The sequence below is a fragment of the Hypanus sabinus genome, chromosome 11 (assembly GCF_030144855.1).
Source record: "Hypanus sabinus isolate sHypSab1 chromosome 11, sHypSab1.hap1, whole genome shotgun sequence".
NCBI classification, from domain to species: Eukaryota; Metazoa; Chordata; class Chondrichthyes; order Myliobatiformes; family Dasyatidae; genus Hypanus; species Hypanus sabinus.
The window spans coordinates 7,483,576-7,505,296 of record NC_082716.1 but is presented as its reverse complement, the minus strand read 5'-3'; the positions used below and the strand labels follow the sequence as shown (position 1 = coordinate 7,505,296).

Sequence of the window (21,721 nt, the reverse complement as noted above, 5' to 3'; positions counted from 1 at the left end):
TTTCAATTTGCAGGCATTTGTGTTCAAAAGCAATGATTTTTGTCACTGATAGTTGGCAAGAAATAATCAGTAAAACAGTCAATCTAAAGAACATGACAAAATACACTGGATAATTCCTCTGTTGATAACTATCAGGAATTAATATATAGTTTTATAGTACTGTAGTAGTATTGGTAGTGTTCTAAATTGTTCTGATGATGGCTGATTCTTCACTTGCGAAGTTCAGGAGGGAAGAACTGTCCTCAGGAGCGATGGCACGATCGTTGGTGACAGTAGAGGCCAATTCTGGATCTGCAGACTCTGGAGTAGTAGGGCCACCGGAATGACTGGGTAGTGGATCCTTCCTGCGCCTCCTCTGCTCTTCAGCAGCCGCTGTTCTGGATTCCTCAAAGTTCCTGGCTGCTCCATGGATCGGGGTTCTCCAGAGGTCTCCAGCGGAGCTGCCTGAGCAGCAAAGTAGCTTCAATGCTTGGTAGTTAAGCCTTCTCCAGGACTTCGATGCTGGAGACATGGTCCTGCCAGCTGATACCATGATGGAATGGAGGCAGCGCTGATGGAAGCGCTCAAAAACAAGACTCCTGCTTTAGAGCTGTATAGTAGTGTTGTGTCAACGGCAGCCCTGAACTCTTGGATTTTTGTGAACAGGCACAGCTGTTGGATCTTCCAAGCACATCTCTGGAGGTGCCCAATGTCACTGCTGGCTCAGGCAAGTCGATTGTCAATGTCCCTTATGACCATAGCGTCGTTGGAGAGGCCGCTGCCCAGGTAGGTGAACTGCTCGACTGTGGTGAGAGGGTGGTCGTCAATGGTGAACTGAGGTGGGTTGTAAATGCCATGAGGGGGCTTCCAATGGAGATTCATTGTTCTCTTCAGACCTGAAAGCTCTTGCAGCCTTGGTGAACTGAGTGACTGTGGCGCGTCCTCTGTGTGGCTGAGAAGAGCACATTCATCCACATATAGCAGCTCAAGAATGGGCTCTTGTATAGTTTTTGTTCGGGCGAGAAGGCGGCGGAGGTCGAAAATATTTCCATCAGTGCAGAACCAAATGCAGGTGCTCTTCGAGCTGGTCTCTTCTGCTTCCTGTAGCATCATGCTGAAAACAATGGCAAAGGGCGCGGGTGCAAAAACAGCCTTGTTTCATGCTGGTACTGATGGGGAATGAGTCGGACAGGTTGCCATTGTGTTTACCGGGACTGCTTTGTCCTTCATGGAGCCGCTGCAGGACGGTGAGGAATCTTATGGCATTTCAGCTTGGAAATCGTGGCTTTGACTTCATCCAGAGTTGGTAAGCCATCAAGTTTAAGCATGACCTCTTGCTGGGGGGGTCACTTCAATGGAGGCTTCTTGGACATGATGATTACCCCAAAAAGGCTCTCGTAGTGCTCTGTCCACTGCCTCATGCTGGCTTCCTTGTCTGCCAGCAGGCTGGAGCCATCGAATCTGATGATTCAGGCCATGCATTACGCGCAGTGGTTCATAGAAGGCTCGAGTGTTCACGGTGTCTGTATAGTGCTGTGCTCATTCTGCTAGGGAAGTCCTCCAATCATCTCAGATTGGCTTTGAGGGTGCTACATACAACTTTGTATTCTGCTATGGCCTTTGGCTCTAGACAGCAAAAGGCCATAGGAGGGGAGTTTCTTTTGCAGAAATTTCCAGATTGCAATATTGTTTTCATCAAACCAGTCCTCATTTCTTCTTGAGGAGTACCCAACTACATCAACAGCTATTTCCTGGATGGCAGTCTTCAGGTGCTCCCATTTCTTTCCTGTGTCAGAGTCTGCACTTGGGGTGCCTTTGCTGTCCAGTTTCTTCCTGAGCTTAATCTGGAATACATCTCAGAGGCCAAAGAGCTTATCAACCTGGAGTCTCTTCAACCATGGTCCCTTTTCCTTATTGTTGGCTTGATAGCCAGTCTGACTTTCCCTTGACCAGTCTGTGATGCGTGTAACAGTCTGCGCTCGGCATGACCCAGCTGACACATCCTTTTGGCGCACCAGGATGTAGTCCAGGAGGTGCCGTTGTTTGGACTGGGGTTTTCTCCAGGTTGTCTTGAATCTGGCTTTCTGCTGAAAAGTATATTTTTTATAACCGGGCCTAATTCCGTGCAGAGCGCCAGAGGCATCCTCCTGTTGGCAATGTAGTTTCTGCCACCATGATGACCTAAGACTCCTGGCCAAACCTCGACACCTCTACCCACCCTGGCATTGAAATCACCTGGGATGATGATCTTGTCTGCCTAAAGTATTTCCAACAGGATGGAATTCAGTTCCCCATGTAATGCCTCTTTGTTCTGTATTTCATTTAAATACGTAATTTGTTACTCAGTTAAATAAAACGGTAGTTCGTCTTTTTAACTTTGGTTGGTGCAGCCGCTTAATAGGGCCAAAATGTACTGGTCCTGTTGTGTCCCAGTTAATTGGATTCCTCTGTGTTTTGTGGGTCTGTATGCCTTTCTGTCAAATCAGTCAGAAGCAAGTCAGAACCACTTTTTCAGAATTGCCACAATGATCAAAATCTCCCCGAGCTGCCTGGAGCTGTCATTGGAAATAGCAATTGACTTATTCCTCTGGGATTTCTTTGAAAAGCGGTTCACCTTAAAACATTTCCCAAGGGAAACTACTTCATAAATATCATTACAATGCCTGCTCTGTGCAATGTATCATTAGATCACTTGATCACTGTCAAATATCATGTTCGACAGTTTTTTTCTGAGCGATGTTAATGCAGGGACATGGAAAATTTTCCACTTCAGACACCCCTTAGCGCTGGTATCTACCAGTCCTAGAAGTGTCACAGCAAGGGTTTGATAACATATAAAGCTCCATTTAAACTGCCTTTCACTTCCAACTTCACTCATTCATTTGCTGCCATGAGAGATGACATCGGAAAAGAGATTCTTTCTGCCTTGGGATTGGGCTTCTCGCAGCAAGGGAAGTAGAAACGGCATCAGCTGGAGAATTGCTTAGGGATTGTGGAGGCATTAGCAACGATCTCTCAAGAATCACTAGATTCTGGAATGGTTCCAGAGGATGGGAAAATTGCAAATGTCACTCCACTCTTTAAGAATGGAGGGAGGCAGAAGAAAGGAAGTTAATCTGACTTCCAGGTAGCCTGGCGTCTATTATGAAGGATGAGGTCTCAGAGTACTTGGAGGCATGTAACAAAATAGGGCAAAGTCAGCATGATTTCCTTAAGGAGAAATCTTGCCTGACAAATCTGTTGGATTTCTTTGAGGAAATAACAGGCAAGATAAACAAAGGAGAGTCAATGGATGTTGTTTATTTGGATTTTCAGAAGGCCTTTTGATAAGATGCTGCGCATGAGGCTGCTTTGCTTAATAAGATAAAAGCTCGTGATATTACAGGAAAGATACTAGCATGGATAAAAGATTGATTAACTGGCAGGAGGCAAAGAGTGTGAATAAAGATATTCTTTTCTGGTTGGCTGCTGGTGACTAGTGGTGTTCCACAGGGATCGGTGCTGGGGCTGCACCGATGTCAGTGATTTGGATGATGGAATTATTGGCTTTGTGACCAGGTTTGCAAACAATACAAAGGTGGAGGAGCAGGTAGTGTTGTGGAAGCAGGGAGTCAGCAGAAGGACTTGGACAGATTAGGAGAATGGGCAGAGAAGTGGCAGATGGAATACTGTGTAGGGAACTGTATGGTCATGCACTTTGATAGAAAGAATAAAGGTGTGGACGATTTTCTAAATGAGCAGAAAATTCAAAACTCAGAGGAGCAAAGCGACTTGGGAGTCCTCATACAGAATTCCCAAAAGGTTGATTTACAGCTTGAGTTTGTGGTAGGAAAGGGAAATGCAATGTCAGCAGTCATTTTGAGAGGACTAGAATACAAAAGCAAGGATGTCATGCTGAGGCTTTACAAGGCACCAGGAAGGCTTCACTTGGAGTATTGTGAGCAGTCTTGGGCACTTTATCAAATAAAAATATGCTGGCATTGGAGAGGGTCTAGAGAACATTCACAAGAATGGAAGGGTTTAATGTATGAAGGCTTTGGACTTGTAGTCACTGGAGTTTGGAAAAATGAGGAGGAAATCTCATTGAATGGTGAAAAGCCTAGATAAAGTAGATGTGGAGAGGATGTTTCCTATGGTGGGTGAGTCTAGGACCAGAGGGCACAGTCTCCGAAAAGGGCAGGGGTTCCCTACCTGGGGTTCACAGACCCCTTGCTTAATCATATTGGTCCATGGCATAAAAAGGTTGGGAACCCCTGGAACAGAGGGATGCCCATTTAGATCAGAGATGAAGAGGATTTTTTTTTTGCCAGAAGGTGGGTGAATCTGTGGAATTCATCACCACAGGTAGTGTGGAGGCCATGTTATTGGGTATATTTAAGGCAGAGGTTGATAGGCTCTTGATTAATCAGGGCATCAAAGGATACAGGGAGAAAGCAGGAGAATGGAGTTGAGATGGATAATAATTCAGCCACAAGTAAATCTGCTGACGCTGGAAATCCAAGCAACATGCTCAAGATGCTGGAAGAACTCAGCAGGCCAGGCAGCATTTACGGAAAAGAGTAAACAGTTGACGTTTCGGGCACAGACCCGTCATTAGGAAAAATATTATGAGAAGTCAGAGTAAGAAGATGGCAGGAGGGAAGGAAGAAATACAAGGCAGGTGACTGGTGAAACCAGGAGGGGGTGGGACGTGAAGTAAAGAACTTGGAAGTGGATTGGTGAAAGAGATAAAAGACTGGAGAAGGGAGAATCTGATAGGAGAAGGTAGAAGACCATGGGAGAAGAGGAAGGGGGAGGAGCATCAGAGGGAGATGATGGGCAGCTAAGGGGGTAAGGTGAGGGAGAGAAATGGGAATGGGGAATGGCAAAGGGAGGGCATTACCAGAAGTTCAAGAAATCAATGTTCATGCCTTCAGATTGGAGGCTACCCAGATGGAATATAAAGTGTTGGTCCTCCAACTTGAGTGTGGCCTCATCGTGGCAGTAGAGGAGGTCATGGACTGACAATCAACCGTGACGGATTGGCGGAGCAGACTTGATGGGTCAATGGCCAATTCTGCTCCTATGTCCTGTGGTGTTATGTTTTGAAAATCATATGTGCATGCATCATGTCTATGCACCTTAGTTTTTCACTCGAGGAAAGGGTATCAGAATCAGGTTTAATATCACTGACATATGTCGTGAAATTTGATAACTTTGCAGCAGCAGTACAATGTAATACATGATGATATAGAAAAAAAATTCAATAACAGTAAGTGTATATATAATTTAAATTAAATAAGTTTTCAGAGCAGAAATCAAAGAGTGGTGAGGTAGTGTTCATGGGTTCAATGTCCATTCAGAAATAGTATAGCAGAGCAGAAGTTTTTCCTGATTTATTGATTGTGTGCCTTCAGGATTCTGTATCTCCCTCCTGATGGTAACAATGAAAAAAGGGCATGTCCTGTGTGGTGAGGATCCTTAATGATGGACGCTGTCTTTTAGAGGCACCACTCCTGGAAAATAACTTGGATATTACAGGGGCTAGTGTCCGTGATGGAGCTGACTAATTTTACAACCCTTTGCAGCTTATTTCAATCCTACGCAGTCAACCTCTACCCACCCCCCTCACCATAGCAGACAGTGATGCAGCCAGTTAGAATGCTGTCCACATACACCTGTAGAAATTTGCTTTGATCTAAAACTAAAGGTCACAGTTTAAAGTGGGAGGGTGGGGGAAGGAAGACTTAAAAGGTACTTGAGGGGCAACTTCTTCACACAAAGGGTGGTCAGCATATGGAACAAGCTGACGGAGGAAGTGATTGAGGCAGATGTAATAACAGCATGTTCATTATTTCGAGCATGGTAACTGGTGCTTCTGGGCCAAAAGAGCCTGCACTGCCCAATTACATCCACGTGACCATCAACCAACTAACCTATACATCTTTGGAATATGGGAGGAAACCAAAGCACCTGGAGAAAATCCACAGAGTCACAAGCAGAATGTACAAACTCCTTACCCACTGTGGCAGGAATTAAACCTGAGTCACTGTCATTGTAATAGCACTACGTTACCGTGCTATCCACAGTGTTGATGAGGCCATTTCAATGACCATCAGTAAGTCCAAAAGGGTCTTAGACCTCAACTTAGAGTTAGACCACAGGGCTTGTGGCCTAACTTGTCCTTGCTGACCAAGTTGTCTGCCAGAGCTTGCATGTGGCGGACATCCCTCGAATCCCGCCCTTTGCATGCACCTCTCTGAATAGTAACACTGGGAAACAAAGATTTTGCTTCCTGAATACTTTTGGGTGTACCTTATGGATTTTGGGCTGCTGATCATGAAAATCAGCATGAATTTTCCCGATCACACACTTTTTAAAAAATGTATCAATTATATTTGTGATTTCAATTCATCATTCAAGTCAGAATAACGGGTCCACAAATCAAACAGGTCATCAATGAAAGGTAATTTTAAAAACTTCCGGAGGGACCAAAGAAAATCACATGGAAGGCTTCAAGCATAAAAAAATCATGAAGTGCAACATGTTACTAAAGATTCATTTTCTGCATTCCTATTTAGACTTCTTCCCTGGATATCTAGGCTCTGTCAGAGACGAGGATGGTGGAAAGTTTCACCAGGACATTGTGGTCCTGGAGAAACGGTATCAGGACAACTGGAATCCATCAATGCTGGCTGATTATTGGTGGACACTTAAGCAAGAAGCCTCAGATACAGTACAAACGAAAATCATCAACAAAACATTTTTAGATTAGTTGAACTATTGCAAATCATCAGCACTGTTATGTAATTAAATGTATTATATTCAATAAAAGTTTAAGTTCTTGTTTTTCCAAATTCCTACCTGATACAAATAGTCTGGCATTATATTTGTGTTCTGCTTCAAGCAGTCTATCATAAACAAAAAAATTCAGAGGAAGCACTTTTGAAGGATTTTGTTGTCCAATGCAGTAGCAGTAATAAAAATAATGATAATAATAATAATAACTATTTATCAAGCACTTTTCATGCAGATGGTATAGTTCAAAGTGCTTTACAATGGGATAAAAGTACAAACATGAAAATAAAATAAAAATAAAAATAAACATCAATATAAAAGACAATATAAAAGACAAGTTAAAAGCAAGGTTAAATAATTAAGTTTGGGTTTGGTCTTTAACTGTCAACTGAGTCTGCATCCCTTATAGTTTTAGATATTGAGTTCCACAGATTCGAAACATAGTTCAAGAAAGCTGACCTGCCAATTATCTTTTGAGGGAGATTGTTTAAATTTAAGAGAGTGGTGGAAGTAGAGCTGAGAGCTCCAGCAGGATTATAAAACAAAAGTGATTCTGTGATGTACTCCAGCCCTAGACCATTAAGAGCTTTAAAAACAATAAGAGAATGGCTTTTAAATGTAATTGTACTCCCCTCTACTAACTCCTCTGGCATATTTTTCCACATATCTACTTCCCTCTGTGTGAAAATCTTCCCCCTCAGTCTCTTTTAAATCTTTCTTCTTTCACTTTATACCTTTGCCTATTGTTTTAGACTCTCTTTAGAAAAAGTATGAGGCCTATAGAGTCACAGAATTCATCGAACAACTATAGCACAAAAACAGGTCCTTTGGCCATCCAGTCAGTGCCGAACTATTAATCTGCCTAGCCCATCAATCAGCACTTCATACCCCACCTTCCAAAGCAACACACACAAAATGCTGGAGGAACTCAACGGGTCAGGCAGCATTAATGGAAATGAACAAACAGTTGACATTTTGGGTTGTGACTCTTCTTCAGGGCGAAGAAGATTCTGGGTCCGAAACATCGACTATTTGTTCGTTTTGTGTGTGCTCCTTTGGACTTCCAGCATTTGCACACTTTCTAGTGTTTCTGATTTGCAGCACCCATTCTTGTGCCTATCCAAACTTCTCTTATATGCTGAAATCAAACCCACATCCGTCATTTGCACTGGCAGTTCATTCCACACTCTCACCACCCTCTGAGCGAAGAAGTTCCCCTCATGTTCCCCATAAACATTTCACCTTGCACCCTTAACCCATGACCTCTAGTAGTAGTTTCACCGAACTTCAGAGGGAAAAGCCTTCTTGCATTTACCCAATCAATCCCCTCAAATCTCCTCTGAATCTTCTACATTCTTATCTGTACCCCTCATTTTATAAACCTCTGTAAGGTCACCCATCAGCCTCCTACTCTCTAAGGACAAAGTCCCAGCCTATTCAGCCACTCCTGATAAATCAAGCTATCTTGTCTCAGCAACATCCTTAGGAATCCTTTCTACTCCCTTTCAAACTCCAATTATGACCCCATGACTCAACCAAAGGTCATTGGACTAATCGCTGGAACATAGAAGAACATAGAACATAGTGACAGCCCTTTGAACCATGGTGTTGGGCTATCTTTTTAAACCTACTCGAAGATCAACCTAGCCCTTCCCTCCTGCATTGATTTCCATTTTTCCACCATCCATTAAGAGTCTCTTAAATGACCCTAATGTATCTGCCTCTATCACCACTCCTGGCAGAGCATTCCACGCACCAACCACTCTGTATAAAAAACCCACCTCAGGTATCCTCCTATATTTTCCTGCAATCATTTAAAATTATAGCCCTCGATTTAGCTATTTCTTCCCTGGGGAAAAGGCGCTGTTAAGGGGAAGGTTTGAGTGGTTTGTAATAGGTACCATTCCCCCAAGATGATGTGGCCTTCTGTCCACTTCCAGCACTGTGGGACACGTTTCAGAGGACCTGTCCTGGGCTCAGCATGTAAGTGCAATTACAGTCTGATGAAAGTACAGCAACGCCTCTACTTCCTTAGGAGTTAGTGTAGATTTGTCTAAAACTTGGACAAACTTCTGTAGATGTGCAGTGGAGAGCATATTGACTCGTTGCATCACAGTCTGGGTTGGAAACACCAATGCCCTTGAATGGAAGATCCTACAAAAAGTGGTGGATATCTCCAAACCATCAGGGGTAAAGCCCTCCCTTCTATTGAGCACATTTACATGGAACATTGTTGCAGCGAAGCAGCACCCATCATCAGGGATTCCACCACCCAGGCCACGCTCTCCTCTCACTACTGCCAGCAGGAAGAAGCTACAGGAGCCTGAGGATCCACACCAGCAGGTTCAGAAACAGTTACCACCCCCTCAGCCATCAGAGTCCTGAACCAGAGGGATAACTTCACTCAACTTCATTCACCCCATCACTGAACTGTTCGCACAACCTATGGACTCATTTTCAAGGACTCTTCATCTCATGTTCTTGATATTTATTGTTTATTGTTATTTCTTTGCACAGTTTGTTGACATTTGTACATTGGTTGTTTGTCTGTCCCATTGGGAGTGGTCTTTCACTGATTCTATAGTGTTGTTTGGATTTACTGTGAATGCCCACAAGAAAGAAAATCTCAGGGTTTTATATAGTGATATACATATACTTTAATAATAAATTCACTCTGAACTCTGAACATGCAGAGCACAAACAATGTCAGCAAAGGAGAAAGTATTAATGAACTCATATGGGCAGATCAAAGGTATACTGCCTTGAAAGATTTTACCTCATTTGCTAATGAACCTTCTGTATGCCTTGAAGGAGGACATACTCAATCTTCATTTCGACATACAGAACAGTAACAAGCCCTTCCAGCCAAACAAGCCTACACTGCACAATTATATGCATGTGACTGATTAATCTATCAACATGCACATCTGGAATGTGGGAATAAACCTGAGCTCCCAAAGGAAACCTACACGGCCATGGGGAGAACATACAAACTCCTTACAGGCAGCAACGGGAATTGAACCTGTGTCTCTGGCATTGTGTTAGTGCTATACTATTACTCTACTGCAACGTCCACTCAATGCAAGAGAGATGGTGATCCATTAATATTTAATGACAGAGGTGAACCCAGCACGTTACCTCTCTCCCCTCTCCTTAGAGCTGCACACCTATCACAGCTTCCATGAGCAAACGGCGCATGGAAGTGCCACACAGAGAAGGTCATTCATTGTGTCCCAACATTAACAGGCCCTGGTTTGGCATTCAGTTCCAACAATTGAGAGGTTAACTCATCTGCTCACCCAGGGAAGTAATGCAAAGTACACACACACACACACTGCTGCAGGAACTCAGCAGTTCAGGCAGCATCTCTGGAAATGAATACCTGGTTGATATATCGGGCCAAGACCCTTCCGGGGGACTGGAAGGGAAGGGAAAAGTAGCCAGAATAAGGAGATAGACAATAGACAATAGGTGCAGAAGTAGACCATTCAGCCCCTCGAGTCTGCACCGCCATTCTGAGATCATGGCTGATCATTCACTATCAATACCCAGTCCCTGCCTTGTCCCCATATCCCTTGATTCCCCTATCCATCAGATATCTATCTAGCTCCTTAATTGGATTAGAGGATTGGAGATGGGGGGGAGGAGAAAGTGTAAACACTGGCAGGTGATAGGTGAGACCAGGTGAGGGGGAAGATAGATGGGTGGGAGTGGGGATACGATGTAAGAAGTTGGGAGGTGATTGGTGGAAGAGGTAAAGGGCTGAAGAGGAAGGAATCTGATAGGAGAGGAGAGTGGACTATGGGAAAAAGGAAAGGAGGAGGGAAAACCAGAGGGAGGTAATGGGCAGGTGAGGAGTGAGAAAGAAACCAGAATGGGAAATGAAAAAAGAGAATAGGAAATTGAGAGGCTTTAACCCTCTTAGGTTATATCCCCTTATATCACCTTCCCTCACCTATCACCTACTAATTGTTCTCCTTCCCCTCCTCCAACCTTCTTATTCTGGCTTCTGCCCCCTTCCTTTCTAGTCCTGATGAAGAGTCTCAGCCCAAAACCATCAGCCATCAGCTGTCTATTCCTCACCCTAGATGCTGCCTGACCTGCGGAGTTCCTCCAGCACGTTGTGTACATTGCTCTGGATTTCCAGCATCTGCTGGATCTCTTGTGTTTACACACAACCCGAGCCTCATTTGGTATTTAATTGCCATCAGGTGAACAACAGTGACAGAATGAAAAAGCAGCTGAATTTTCCAGGTATTTTCAGGAGAAATTATTTTGCTTCTAATATGCACAATCAGATATATTAACGATACCCAAAAAACTTTGTGGTATGAATTCAAGTTTCATGATTCAGATTTATTCATCACGTGTATATCGAAAAATAGAGTGACATGCACCATTTGTGTTAACAGCCAACACAGTAGCGTAGCAGTTAGTGTAAAACTATTGCAGTGCCAGCGCCTCTGCCTGTAAGGAGTTTGTACGTTCTCCCCGTGACTGCGTGGATTTCCTCTGGATGTTCCGGTTTCCTTCCACGTTCCAAAAAGACGTATGGGTTATTAGGTTAACTGATCATGCGGGTGTAATTGGGTGGCGCGGGTTCATAGGGCCAGAAGGGCCTATAACTGTGTTGTATCTCCAAATTAAAATTGAAATATTAAAGACACACCCAAGGGGGCAGCCCACAAGAGTCACCACATATTTCATCACCATGAACACAACGAACAACAAAACAGAAACAACAAAGCAAGCCCCGATGGATAAATATATATACACTTTAATATTAATAACTTATGCAGATAGATACAGGAATCGACAGATAGAGTGATTAAGACATAGGTACAATATTTAGATAGATGGATGCATACATTGTGCAGAGAGATCTATAAGTAGGATACAGCCAACAGCTATTGCTTTTTTACAGATTACAGTCAATAAGAAACACCCGCTCTCTTCTGTTTCCTCACGCCCGTCTAAGGCTTGACTGTTGAACAGAGATCGGCCCGCCTCGGTGATTGAGTAGCTGGGACCAGAGCGGTGTACAACTGGGGATTGCTGTCACCCGTTAAACTAACTTCATTGTAAACAATACAAAAAGTGGCCCATAAAGACAAACACCCATAGCTGGCCTGGAATTCATCGGGTGCTCCTGCAGAGCTCAAAGGCCACAGTAATGTGCTTTTCCTTATTAAATATAATGTTGCTTTTATTACCTTCAAATCCTCAGCTACACATGGATCAGCTATCGGTCCATGTTAAAATGACTCTATAACTGCTCAAATTATTCCTTACTGCACCAAATACAGAGCAGATATTTCATATTTATGACAATAAGACCTAGGAGCAGAATCAGGCCATTCAGACCATTGATTTAGCTCTGCCATTCCATCCTGGCTGATTTATCATCCCTCTCAACCCCATTCTCCTGCCTTCTCCCTGTAACCTTTGACACCCTGACTAATCAAGAACCTATCAAGCTCCACTTTCAATATACCCAATGATTTGGCCTCCAGAGCCCTCTATGGCAATGAATTCCACAGATTCACCACCCTCTGGCTAAAGAAACTCTCCTCATCTCCATTCTAAATGGGCATCCCTCTGTTCGGAGGCTGTGCCCTCTGGTCCTAGATCCCCCACTATAGGAAACATCCCCTCCATATCCACTCTACTGAGGACTTTCAATATTCGATAGATTTTAATGAGATCCTCTTCATTCTTCTAAACTCCTGTGAGTACAGGCCCAGAGCCATCAAAGACTCATAAAGTTCTCCAACACAGAAAAAGACCTTTCAGCCCATCAGTGTCCATGCCAGCCTAAAAGTACCTTGCAGCTCACCTCATTTCCCAGCAGATGGCCCACATCCCTCTAAACTCCTGTCACCTATACAGAACAGTACAGCACCAGACAGGCCTTCACCCATTATGTTGTGGCCACTTTATTAGGTACAGGAATGGAACCCAGTGTGGCCTATCCACTTCAAGATTCAAAGTGTTGTGCATTGAGAGATGCTCTTCTTCACACTACTGTTGTAACATGTGGTTATTTGAATTACTGTCACCTTGAACCAGTCTGGCCATTCTCCTCCAACCTCTCTCATTAACAAGACATTCTCACCCATAGAACAGCCGCTCACTGAATGATTTTTGCTAATCGCAGCTTTCTTGTAAACTCAAGAACAAGGTTTTCCAGTCTGAGGTCCACAAACCCCTCAGTTAATGGTAGGGGTCTATGGCATTAAAAAGTTTGGGAACCCCTGCTATAGAGACTGCTGTGCCTGAAAATCTCAAGAGAGCAGCAACTTATGAGATACTTAAACCACCCCATCTGGCACCAACCATTTTTCCATGATCAAAGTCACTTAGCCCATTTCCTCCCCATTTTGATGTTTAGCCTGAGCAACAACTGACACTCTTGACTATGTCTGCATGCTTTTATGTACTGAGTCGCTTCCACATGATTGGGTGATTAGATATTTGCATTAACGTACAGGTATACCTAATAAAATGGCCACTGAGTGTATTTTGTATTTAGAGCCATAGTGGACTACAGCTCGGAACAGGTCTTTTGGCCCTTTATATCCATATCAGTCAAGATGTACATTCGAGCTAATCCCACTTTCCAGTACTTTTGGCATGTATCCCTCTAAACCACGTACCTCTCCACTTTCACAGAATAGTACAGCATCGTTCGGGCCCTTTGGCCTACAACGTCATACCAGCCCACATAAGCCTAGAGCAATACACACAAAATGCAGGAGGAACTGAGCAGGTCAGGCAGCATCTATGGATATGAATCAACAGTCAATGTTTTGGGCCAAGACCCTTCATCAGAACTTACATTCATGTGTCTAAGACCCCTTTTGATGTCCTATTGTCATAGCAGTACGATCAGATAAGGAGATGTTAGGACAGGCGACTAAAGTCTAGTCTGAAACTAGAATATAGAAGAGTTCAGCACAGTACAGGCCCATCGATCTACAATGTTGTGCTGACCTATGTAAACCTTCTCTAAGATCAATCTAACTTTTACTTTGCACACAGACCATAGACTTCCATTTTTTCTTACATCCATCTGCCTATGTCTCTCAAGAATCTTCTGAAAGCCCCTTGTGTATCTAACACAAGCCTCTAACACCAGCCCTGGCAGAGGGTTCTACATCTTCACAACTCTGTAAAAACCTACCACTGACATCCCCCATACTTCACTCCAATCACCTTAAAATTACACTCTTTGTGTTATTGTCAGAATTAACATGCTTGGAATGCTGCTGCTGGTTTTGTAGTGTAACTGTACCATGCCATACTTATGCACAAGACCATCAATTTGACATGAAATTAAGCAATATATATGGTGAATCAAACCCAGCCTCGTCCAAACATAGAACAGTACAGCACAGCATATTACAGGCCCTTCGGACCATGATGTTGTACTTGTGACGAGATGGCTAGGCGAGGATGGGAAGGACCCTAGTCCAGGTGCATCCAAGGCTAGACTTGAGACATGATTTTGAGATTGAGGTGAGAGGAGGGTTCTTTACTAGGTGCTAGGCGAGAATCCAAATGAGACAGAAATCCAAAAATGCAGTCACAAACTGAACTAGAGCCGAGCTGCCAACTGAGCAACAAACCAGAGGTCAAGTGCACTTTAAATATTAAACTCCTGGCATAGCACCAAAACATGGCCGCCAATTTGCATAGAGGCCCAAAATTTTTAAAGGGGCTACACCGGTAATCCATATTCTGGAGAACTGGAGCTCCTAAACCCCAGAAGCTGGTGTGGGTCAAGTGCGTATAGTACCAGAGCTGACTTACTCCAAGAACAATCTAACCTAAGCGCTCCATTTTTCTTTCATCCATATGCCTATCTACGAATCTCTTTGGCGTCTCTAATGTATCTGCCTTTACCACGACCCCCATCAGTGCATGACACTGCGTGTTTAAAAAATAACCTCTGATATCCTCCCCCAAACGTTCCTCCACTCACCTTAAACACATGTCCTCTGGTAGTGGTCAGCTGAGGAGATGTGACTAAAGCCTAATCTGAACATAAAACATGGGACATTACAGCACTCTGCCAGCCCTTTGGCCCACAATGTTGTGCTGGCCGATAATAATCTACTCCAAGGTTAATCTTACCCTTCTCTCCTACACTGCCGTAACCCTCCATTTTCTTACATCCTTTCGAGCAGACTTTTGAAATTGTGTGGCCAGTCCACCCAGAAGTGTAAACAAATAAACCTCTCCTGAGTTTACTTCCCCAGAACCCAGGCAGGGCCAAAGCCTTGAAGACTCAGTAATCAGAATCAGGTTTATTTCCAGCAAAACATATGGACATGGATCCTACAACTTTTGCACAGTACTCTATCATTTTATGTATTGCACTATACTGCTGCCACACAAAAAAAAACAAATTTCATGACATATGTGAGTGACAATAAACCTGATTCTGAAATGGTTCTCCATTGTGGACTGAGAGTGAGTAGGGGGCAGGGAGAGGGTAATCATGGTTGGGGAAAGGGGGAAGGGAGAGGGAAGGGAGCATGGAACATGACAGAGACACTCTGTGATGATCGATAAATCAATTGTTTGGAATCAGATGATCTTTTCTGGTACCTCAGGGCTGGGTGCGACTGCACCAGCACTACCTCTCACCCCAGCTCTCCTTCCCTGCCACCTCTCCCGCGATGCTCCACCCTCACCATTCCCGACATCGTTTGTTCTCACCAGATTTACAAATTTGCTCTCCACTCCACATTGACAAATACATCGCTGTGCAAAAGTCTTAGGCACTCTAGCTATGTACATGGGCCCAAGACTTTTGCACAATACTGTATGTTGTGAAATTTGTTGTTTTATGGCAGCAGGCCAATTCAAGGCAAAAAAACTCAAGTTCGACCCTACTATCACGCCTGACCGGTCGACAGCAACTTCCATAATTTACTTCCATTTTATTTCTCTTTATTTAGAGACACAGCACGATAATAGGACCCTGCCTCCCAATTACACCAATGTGACCTGCAGGCAAATAGAAGAGGGAAGGGAGAAGGGAAAAAAATTACTGGAAGGAGAAATCGATGTTCATGCCATCAGGCTAAAGGCTGACCAGACAGAATATGAGGTGTTGCTCCTCCAACTTGAGTGAGGCCTCATTGTGGCAAAAGAGGAGGTCGTGGACCGAAATGTGACTTGCCCTCTCTTCCCACAGCACCGAAGGAGGCAACCCTCCAGATGCCAATCACAGGAACGGAGATCATCAGTCATGTACATAACATACATCGCCAGCGTCACCGGCCATACACTACAGGGAATTTGCTATTTATTGTTGTTAGTTCAGTTCACTAAAACAGAACATAACTCAAACCTTCAGGGTTTATGAAACCTAACCTCGAGCTAAACTATCCCTTCTGTTCAACGTTCCATCTAATTTGTTTTACAGCTGCACAGACCAACCATTGCTCTGAGCAGGGGATCTTTACACAGCCCGAAAACTGCAAAGCACTTTCATAGTAACATCGTATAAAAGAAAATTCCGAAGCGCAGCAACAAAGGCTACGCGCGCGGGAGCGTTTGTTACCGCGCGACCGTGCAAACGCACAGCTTCGAGGGAGAGGTGTTTCTCGTGTATTTAAGGTCAATGATAACATACCACTTGCAGTACACAAGTTTTAAATAACAATGAAAAATCCACGGTAGCATAGCAGTTAGTGTTCAGAGTTAAGGGTTCAATTCTGGTGGCGCCCGTGAGGAGTTTGTACGTTCTCCCCATGAACCCCGCGAGTTTTCACCGAGAGCTCCGGTTTTCTCCCACCGTCCAAAGACGTACTGGTTAGTAGGTTAACTGGTCATTGTAAATTGTCCCATGATTAGGCTGGGGTTAAATAGGTAGGCTGCTAGGCAGTGTAGCTCGATCAGCCAGAAAGGCCTGTTCCGCACTGTATCCCTTAAATAAAAGTTAGGCTTTAATCTTTCATAAGATGCATGTGTTTGATTATTTAGAAGGAAGTGTATTTTAAAGTTAAGGTATAAAGGAGATGCTTGAAGGAGAACAAGAGGAAAGAATGATAAACAGGAAAGGTTTCACAAGAGAACTGGTTAGAGATAGAATCAGATAGCACTGACATGATGCACTCACTCCCCTCACCCTTCACATGGGAACACAACTACGTTAGAGCTGTATTGATTTTGTATCATAATATCGGACAATACTAAGCAGCTCTCAGTGTGAGACGGAGCTCTTAATCATCATGGTTCTTGCAGAATCTTATCCGAAGGGAAAATCTGACACCTACTGGAAAAGTATGGAAGGCAAGCACAGACCAAAAGAGGAAACGTTCAGAGCACTGTGTGTCTAAAGTTGCAAACTCTGGTCTATAGGCTTCATAGCATCGTACAGGCGTAGAGCATGGAAGCAGACCATTCGGCTCATGTTATTGATGCTGACCTGTGGAATCCATTTTTTTTAATTTAGATGTACAGCACAGTGACAGGCCCTTCCGGCCCAACGAGCCCACACCACCCAAGTGACCAATTAACCTACTAACACGTACACCTTTGTGTGTGAGCGGGAACCAAAGCACTCGGAAACTCACGCCGTCTCAGGCAGACGGTGGTGGGAGCCTTTCCGTACACCTTTGTAGTGTGGAAGGAAACCCACACGGTCTCGGGGAAGATACAAACTCCCTACAGGCAGCGGTGGGAATTGAACCCAGGTCATTGGTGCTGTAATAGCATTACACTAACTGCTACACCACCCTGACCCATTTTTCAGCATTCAGCTCATAGCCTGCTGTACCTTGGCTGATTAAGTGCTCATCTGGACACTTGTTAAACAATGTCAGTACCTCTGCTTCACCACTCCTCCAGGTACTCTACTCACTACGCTCTGGGTGAGGAAGGTCCCCGACACATCCCCTCTAAATCTTAACTCTAAACCCATGTCTTCGAGGTTTATCTGTGCTGATATGGAGAGATGTTGCATTTCCTCCTCATCAAGAGGAGGGCCTCAGTATTTTTTCGTCTTTTTGCACTACTTGTTTAATACACACACACACACACACACGTGAGAAAGTTTTAGGCACATATACATAGCTACGGGTGCCTAAGACTTTTGTACAGCACTGCAGTAATTTCATGTATTGCATCGTACTCCTGCCACAAAAGAAACAAATTTTATGATATATGTGAGTGATGATATTTCTGATTCTGATATGCGTTTATATTGTGGACTGAGAGTGGGAAGGGGACAGGGAGAGGGGAATCATGGTTTGGAAAAGGAGAAAGAAGAGGGAAACTCCAAAGAGACATTCTGTAATGATCAATAACCCATTTCTTTGAAATCAAATTACCCTGCTTGGTGTCTCAGGGATGAGTGGCCATGCCAACCCCCACCCCTGGCACTCCTTCTCTGCCACCTGACACACATCCCTCCCATGGCACTCCACCCTCACCATTCTCAACATCCTTTGCTTCTGCCAGATTTACAAAGTCGCTCTCCAGTCCACATTTACAAATACTCTACTGTGCAAAAGTCTTAAGCACCCTATAGATATGTGCGTAACACTTCCACATAGTACTGATAGTTGTTGTCCAGCACCCCCGTCAGTTCCAATCTGAGAGTTTTCCAGCCAAAGTCTGTTGTGTGGGGAACTCTTCCCCCCCCCCAGCTATTTCAAAGACCATCCTTCTTCCATATGCAACCAGTAAAGTGGTCAGAACAATATATCACTGTCCAGGTGTGGTATCTTAATCAGCTGATATTGGTTTGAATCACAAGGTCATGTTGCAGCTCTATAAAACCCTGGTTAGAACATACATTGAGTACTGAGCTCAGTTCTAGTCACCTCATTATAGGAAGGATGTGGAATCTTTAGAGAGGGTGCGGAGAAGGCTTACCAAGTGCTGCCTGGATTGGAGATCATGTCTTATGAGGATAGGTTGAGCGCGCTAGGGCTTTAATTTTATTATTATTGATAATTATTAATTTTAATATTGTTCAATTTAATTTTAAAAATATATTTCTTATTCTAATTTATAGTATATATTATGTATTACACTGTACTGCTGCCACAAAACAACAAATTTCACAACATATGTCAGTGATACTAAACCTGATCCTTCGGAGCAAAGGATGAGAGGTGAATTAATACAGGTGTACAAGATGTTAAGAGGCATAGATAGAGTGGACAGCTGGAGACTTTTTTCCCATGGTGGTAATACAAGGGGGCATCATTTTAAGGTGTTTGGAGGAAAGTACAGCAGAGATGTCAGAGGTAAGCTCTTTTTGCACAGAGAGTGGTGGGTGGGTGGAACACACTACTGGGAGTGCTGGTAGAGGCAAGTACATTGGAGGCATTTAGGAGACTCATAGATAGGCACATGGATGAAAGAAATATGGAGGTCTATTGTCTGCTGGGGAGACGTGTTAGATTGATCATGGAGCAGATTAAAAGGTCGGTACGACATCGTGGGCCAAATCACCTGCACTGGGATATGGTGCTCAATTAAGGGAAAACGAAAATCTGGTGGATCGCAGTGATAAAATTGGTGGTGGCATCTGGCCTCGGACAGTGCAAGGAGATGCCACAGAGAATCCCATATGTTACTGCAGAAGTCTGATGGGCCGAATAGCCTCCTCTGCTTTCATGTGCAGTTCGAAGCATCCCATCAGTAGGACAGATGCAGATGCTTTGGAGAAGGATGTGGAGTCTTAACCACTGGGCATTTCACCTCCAAGTCATAAAGACAGATTTAGGTTACAAGGTGGATCACGCTATGTCAAATGCAGTCAGAGGGGACGACCTTAGGTCAACATCTTGGGAGGCATGGATAAGTTGAGCTGAATGGACTGGTGCCATGTTGGCTCCTCTGATACTTTGACCTAAAATGCCATCTCTACTTCTCTCTCCACAGATGCCAGCAGACCCACAGAATATTCCCTGCAGTCTCCATTTGTTTTAATGGACTGGAGTGAGATCGGCCTTGGGCACCTCAGACATGCCAGTCATATGGGTCACACACATTTTGGAATGATGAGCGTAAAACTGGAGAAGATTTAAAGATCTAAGTATTAGCTTTATTTGTCACATGTACAATGGAGCATGCAGTGAAATGAGTCATTAGCCTCAATTCAGATCAGTGAGGATTGTGCTATGTTATAGAGTCATGGAATCGTAGAGTACTGCAGAACAGAAACAGGGCCTTCAGCCCACCTGAAGCAACACACACAAAATACTGGAGGAACTCAGCAAGACAGGCAGCATCTACAGACAAGAATAAACAGCCTCGGCCTGAAACATTGACTGTTTATTCATATCCATAGGTACTGCCTTGCCTGCTGAGTTCCTGCAGCATTTTCTATTGTGTTGCTTTGAAGTCCCACATGCAAAATCTCTCATGTTTATGTTCAACCCATCTAATCCATAAATGCCTGATATTCTGCCTAGTCTCACCTACCTGCACCCAGTTGATCCCAGAACTCTATCTCACTATTTTGCTCTCCTTTTGCACTATTTTTTTTTCCATTTCTTATTGTAATTTATCATACAATTATTTAATGTTTTGCATTGTACTGCTGCCACAAAACAACAAATTTCACTACATGTCAATGACAGTAATCCTGATTCTGAATTAAACCACATCTACCACTCCTGCTGCTCTACATAACAGCACCTTCAAACTGGAGCATCTGGTAGGGTGGAGATGCAGTGTTCAGTGACCGGAACAGCAATCCAAATGTCTTGATCACCGTGAGTTCAAGTCCCACCACAGCTGCTATGGAACTTAAATTCAGTCAACAAATCTGGAACTAAACATAAAATACTGGAGGAACTCAGCAGGTCAGGCAGCATCTACGGACAGCAATAATCGGTTGACATTTTGGGCTGAGGCCATTCTTCAGGACTAGAAAGGGTGGGGGAAGAAGCCAGAGTAAGAAGGTGGAGAGGGAGGGGAAGAAGGCAGTGAAGTACGAAGCTGGGAGAAGATAGGTGGAAAAGGCAAAGGGCTGAAGAAGAAGGAATCTGATAGGAGAGGACAGGAGGACTATTGGAGAAAGGGGCAATCAGAGGGAGGTGATGAGCAGGTGAAAGGGTAACCAAGATGGGAATGGAAAGAGAGAGAAAGAGGGAGGCAGGAAAATCAGTGGAAGTTGGAGAAGTCATCCAGTCAGATATTGGTTGAGAAAAGACTGCCTCCCCCCCCCCCCCCATCTGTAGGGGACTGCAGACCCACCATACTTCTGGGATGGTAATAAATGCTGGCTTTGCAAATGACATCCAGACAGGAAAGCAGAGGGCTGTTGCCTCAGCATTAACAGGAATGTAAACGTTATCTGCAGGTAAACCGAGTGCAGCTCCAACGAAGCAGGCGTAACTCTAATGTAACAATTAGCAGCACGGATTTTAAAGTCACATTCTCTTGCTATCTTGCTATGGATTTTCTTTTAAGCTAAGACACATGATTCACCGTTCCTGGCCCCCACGTTCCCTGTCACAGTCAGGGTCAGAGATGTGGGGGAGCGGTGGAGGGAAGAAGAGTAGGTCCCAGAGGTGACTCCAGGTTGAAAGCGAAGCTGAGATTCCAATGCCCACCACCCGAGTCTGTTTGAGATAGCGGGTGAGAGAGGCTGAGGGGGTGTTCACTGTGCGTGGTAGATGGGAGTCCTCTCGCCCACCCATGGACCCTCCAGGCTGAGGGAAGTTCCTTGTCCAGGACGTCCGAGCTTCCCCTCCGCGCCGTGAGAGGAAAGCAGGAACCCTGGCTACGGGTGGGTCAATGTTGGCCAAGTCTTCCGGTGTGGAGGCTCCGGGAGCGGGGCAAGACTGCTGGGCCACGGCTGAAGGTCATCGGCAAGGTCTTCATGGTCAGTTGGACTCCTGAGGGAGGCAGGGACCTGGAAACAGACAGAAAACTAGTCAGTAACGCTGCAGCAAACCCCAGTCCTCCAGTGCAGTGCACCGTGGAACAA

The 21,721-nt window shown here is 44.3% G+C and overlaps 1 protein-coding gene across 4 annotated transcripts in view; it reads right to left on the bottom strand.

Moving 5' to 3' along the window:
• Positions 1-11,513: 11,513 nt before the first annotated feature.
• ttll7 (tubulin tyrosine ligase-like family, member 7) overlaps positions 11,514-21,721 on the bottom strand; it is a 204,366-nt gene continuing 194,158 nt past the window's right edge. For all 4 annotated transcript variants that reach the window (XM_059983750.1, XM_059983752.1, XM_059983749.1 and 1 more), the window contains one exon: positions 11,514-21,646. In XM_059983750.1, the coding sequence (XP_059839733.1) occupies positions 21,526-21,646 (121 nt within the window). In that variant the 3' untranslated portion in view covers positions 11,514-21,525. The remainder of the gene's footprint in view (positions 21,647-21,721) is intronic.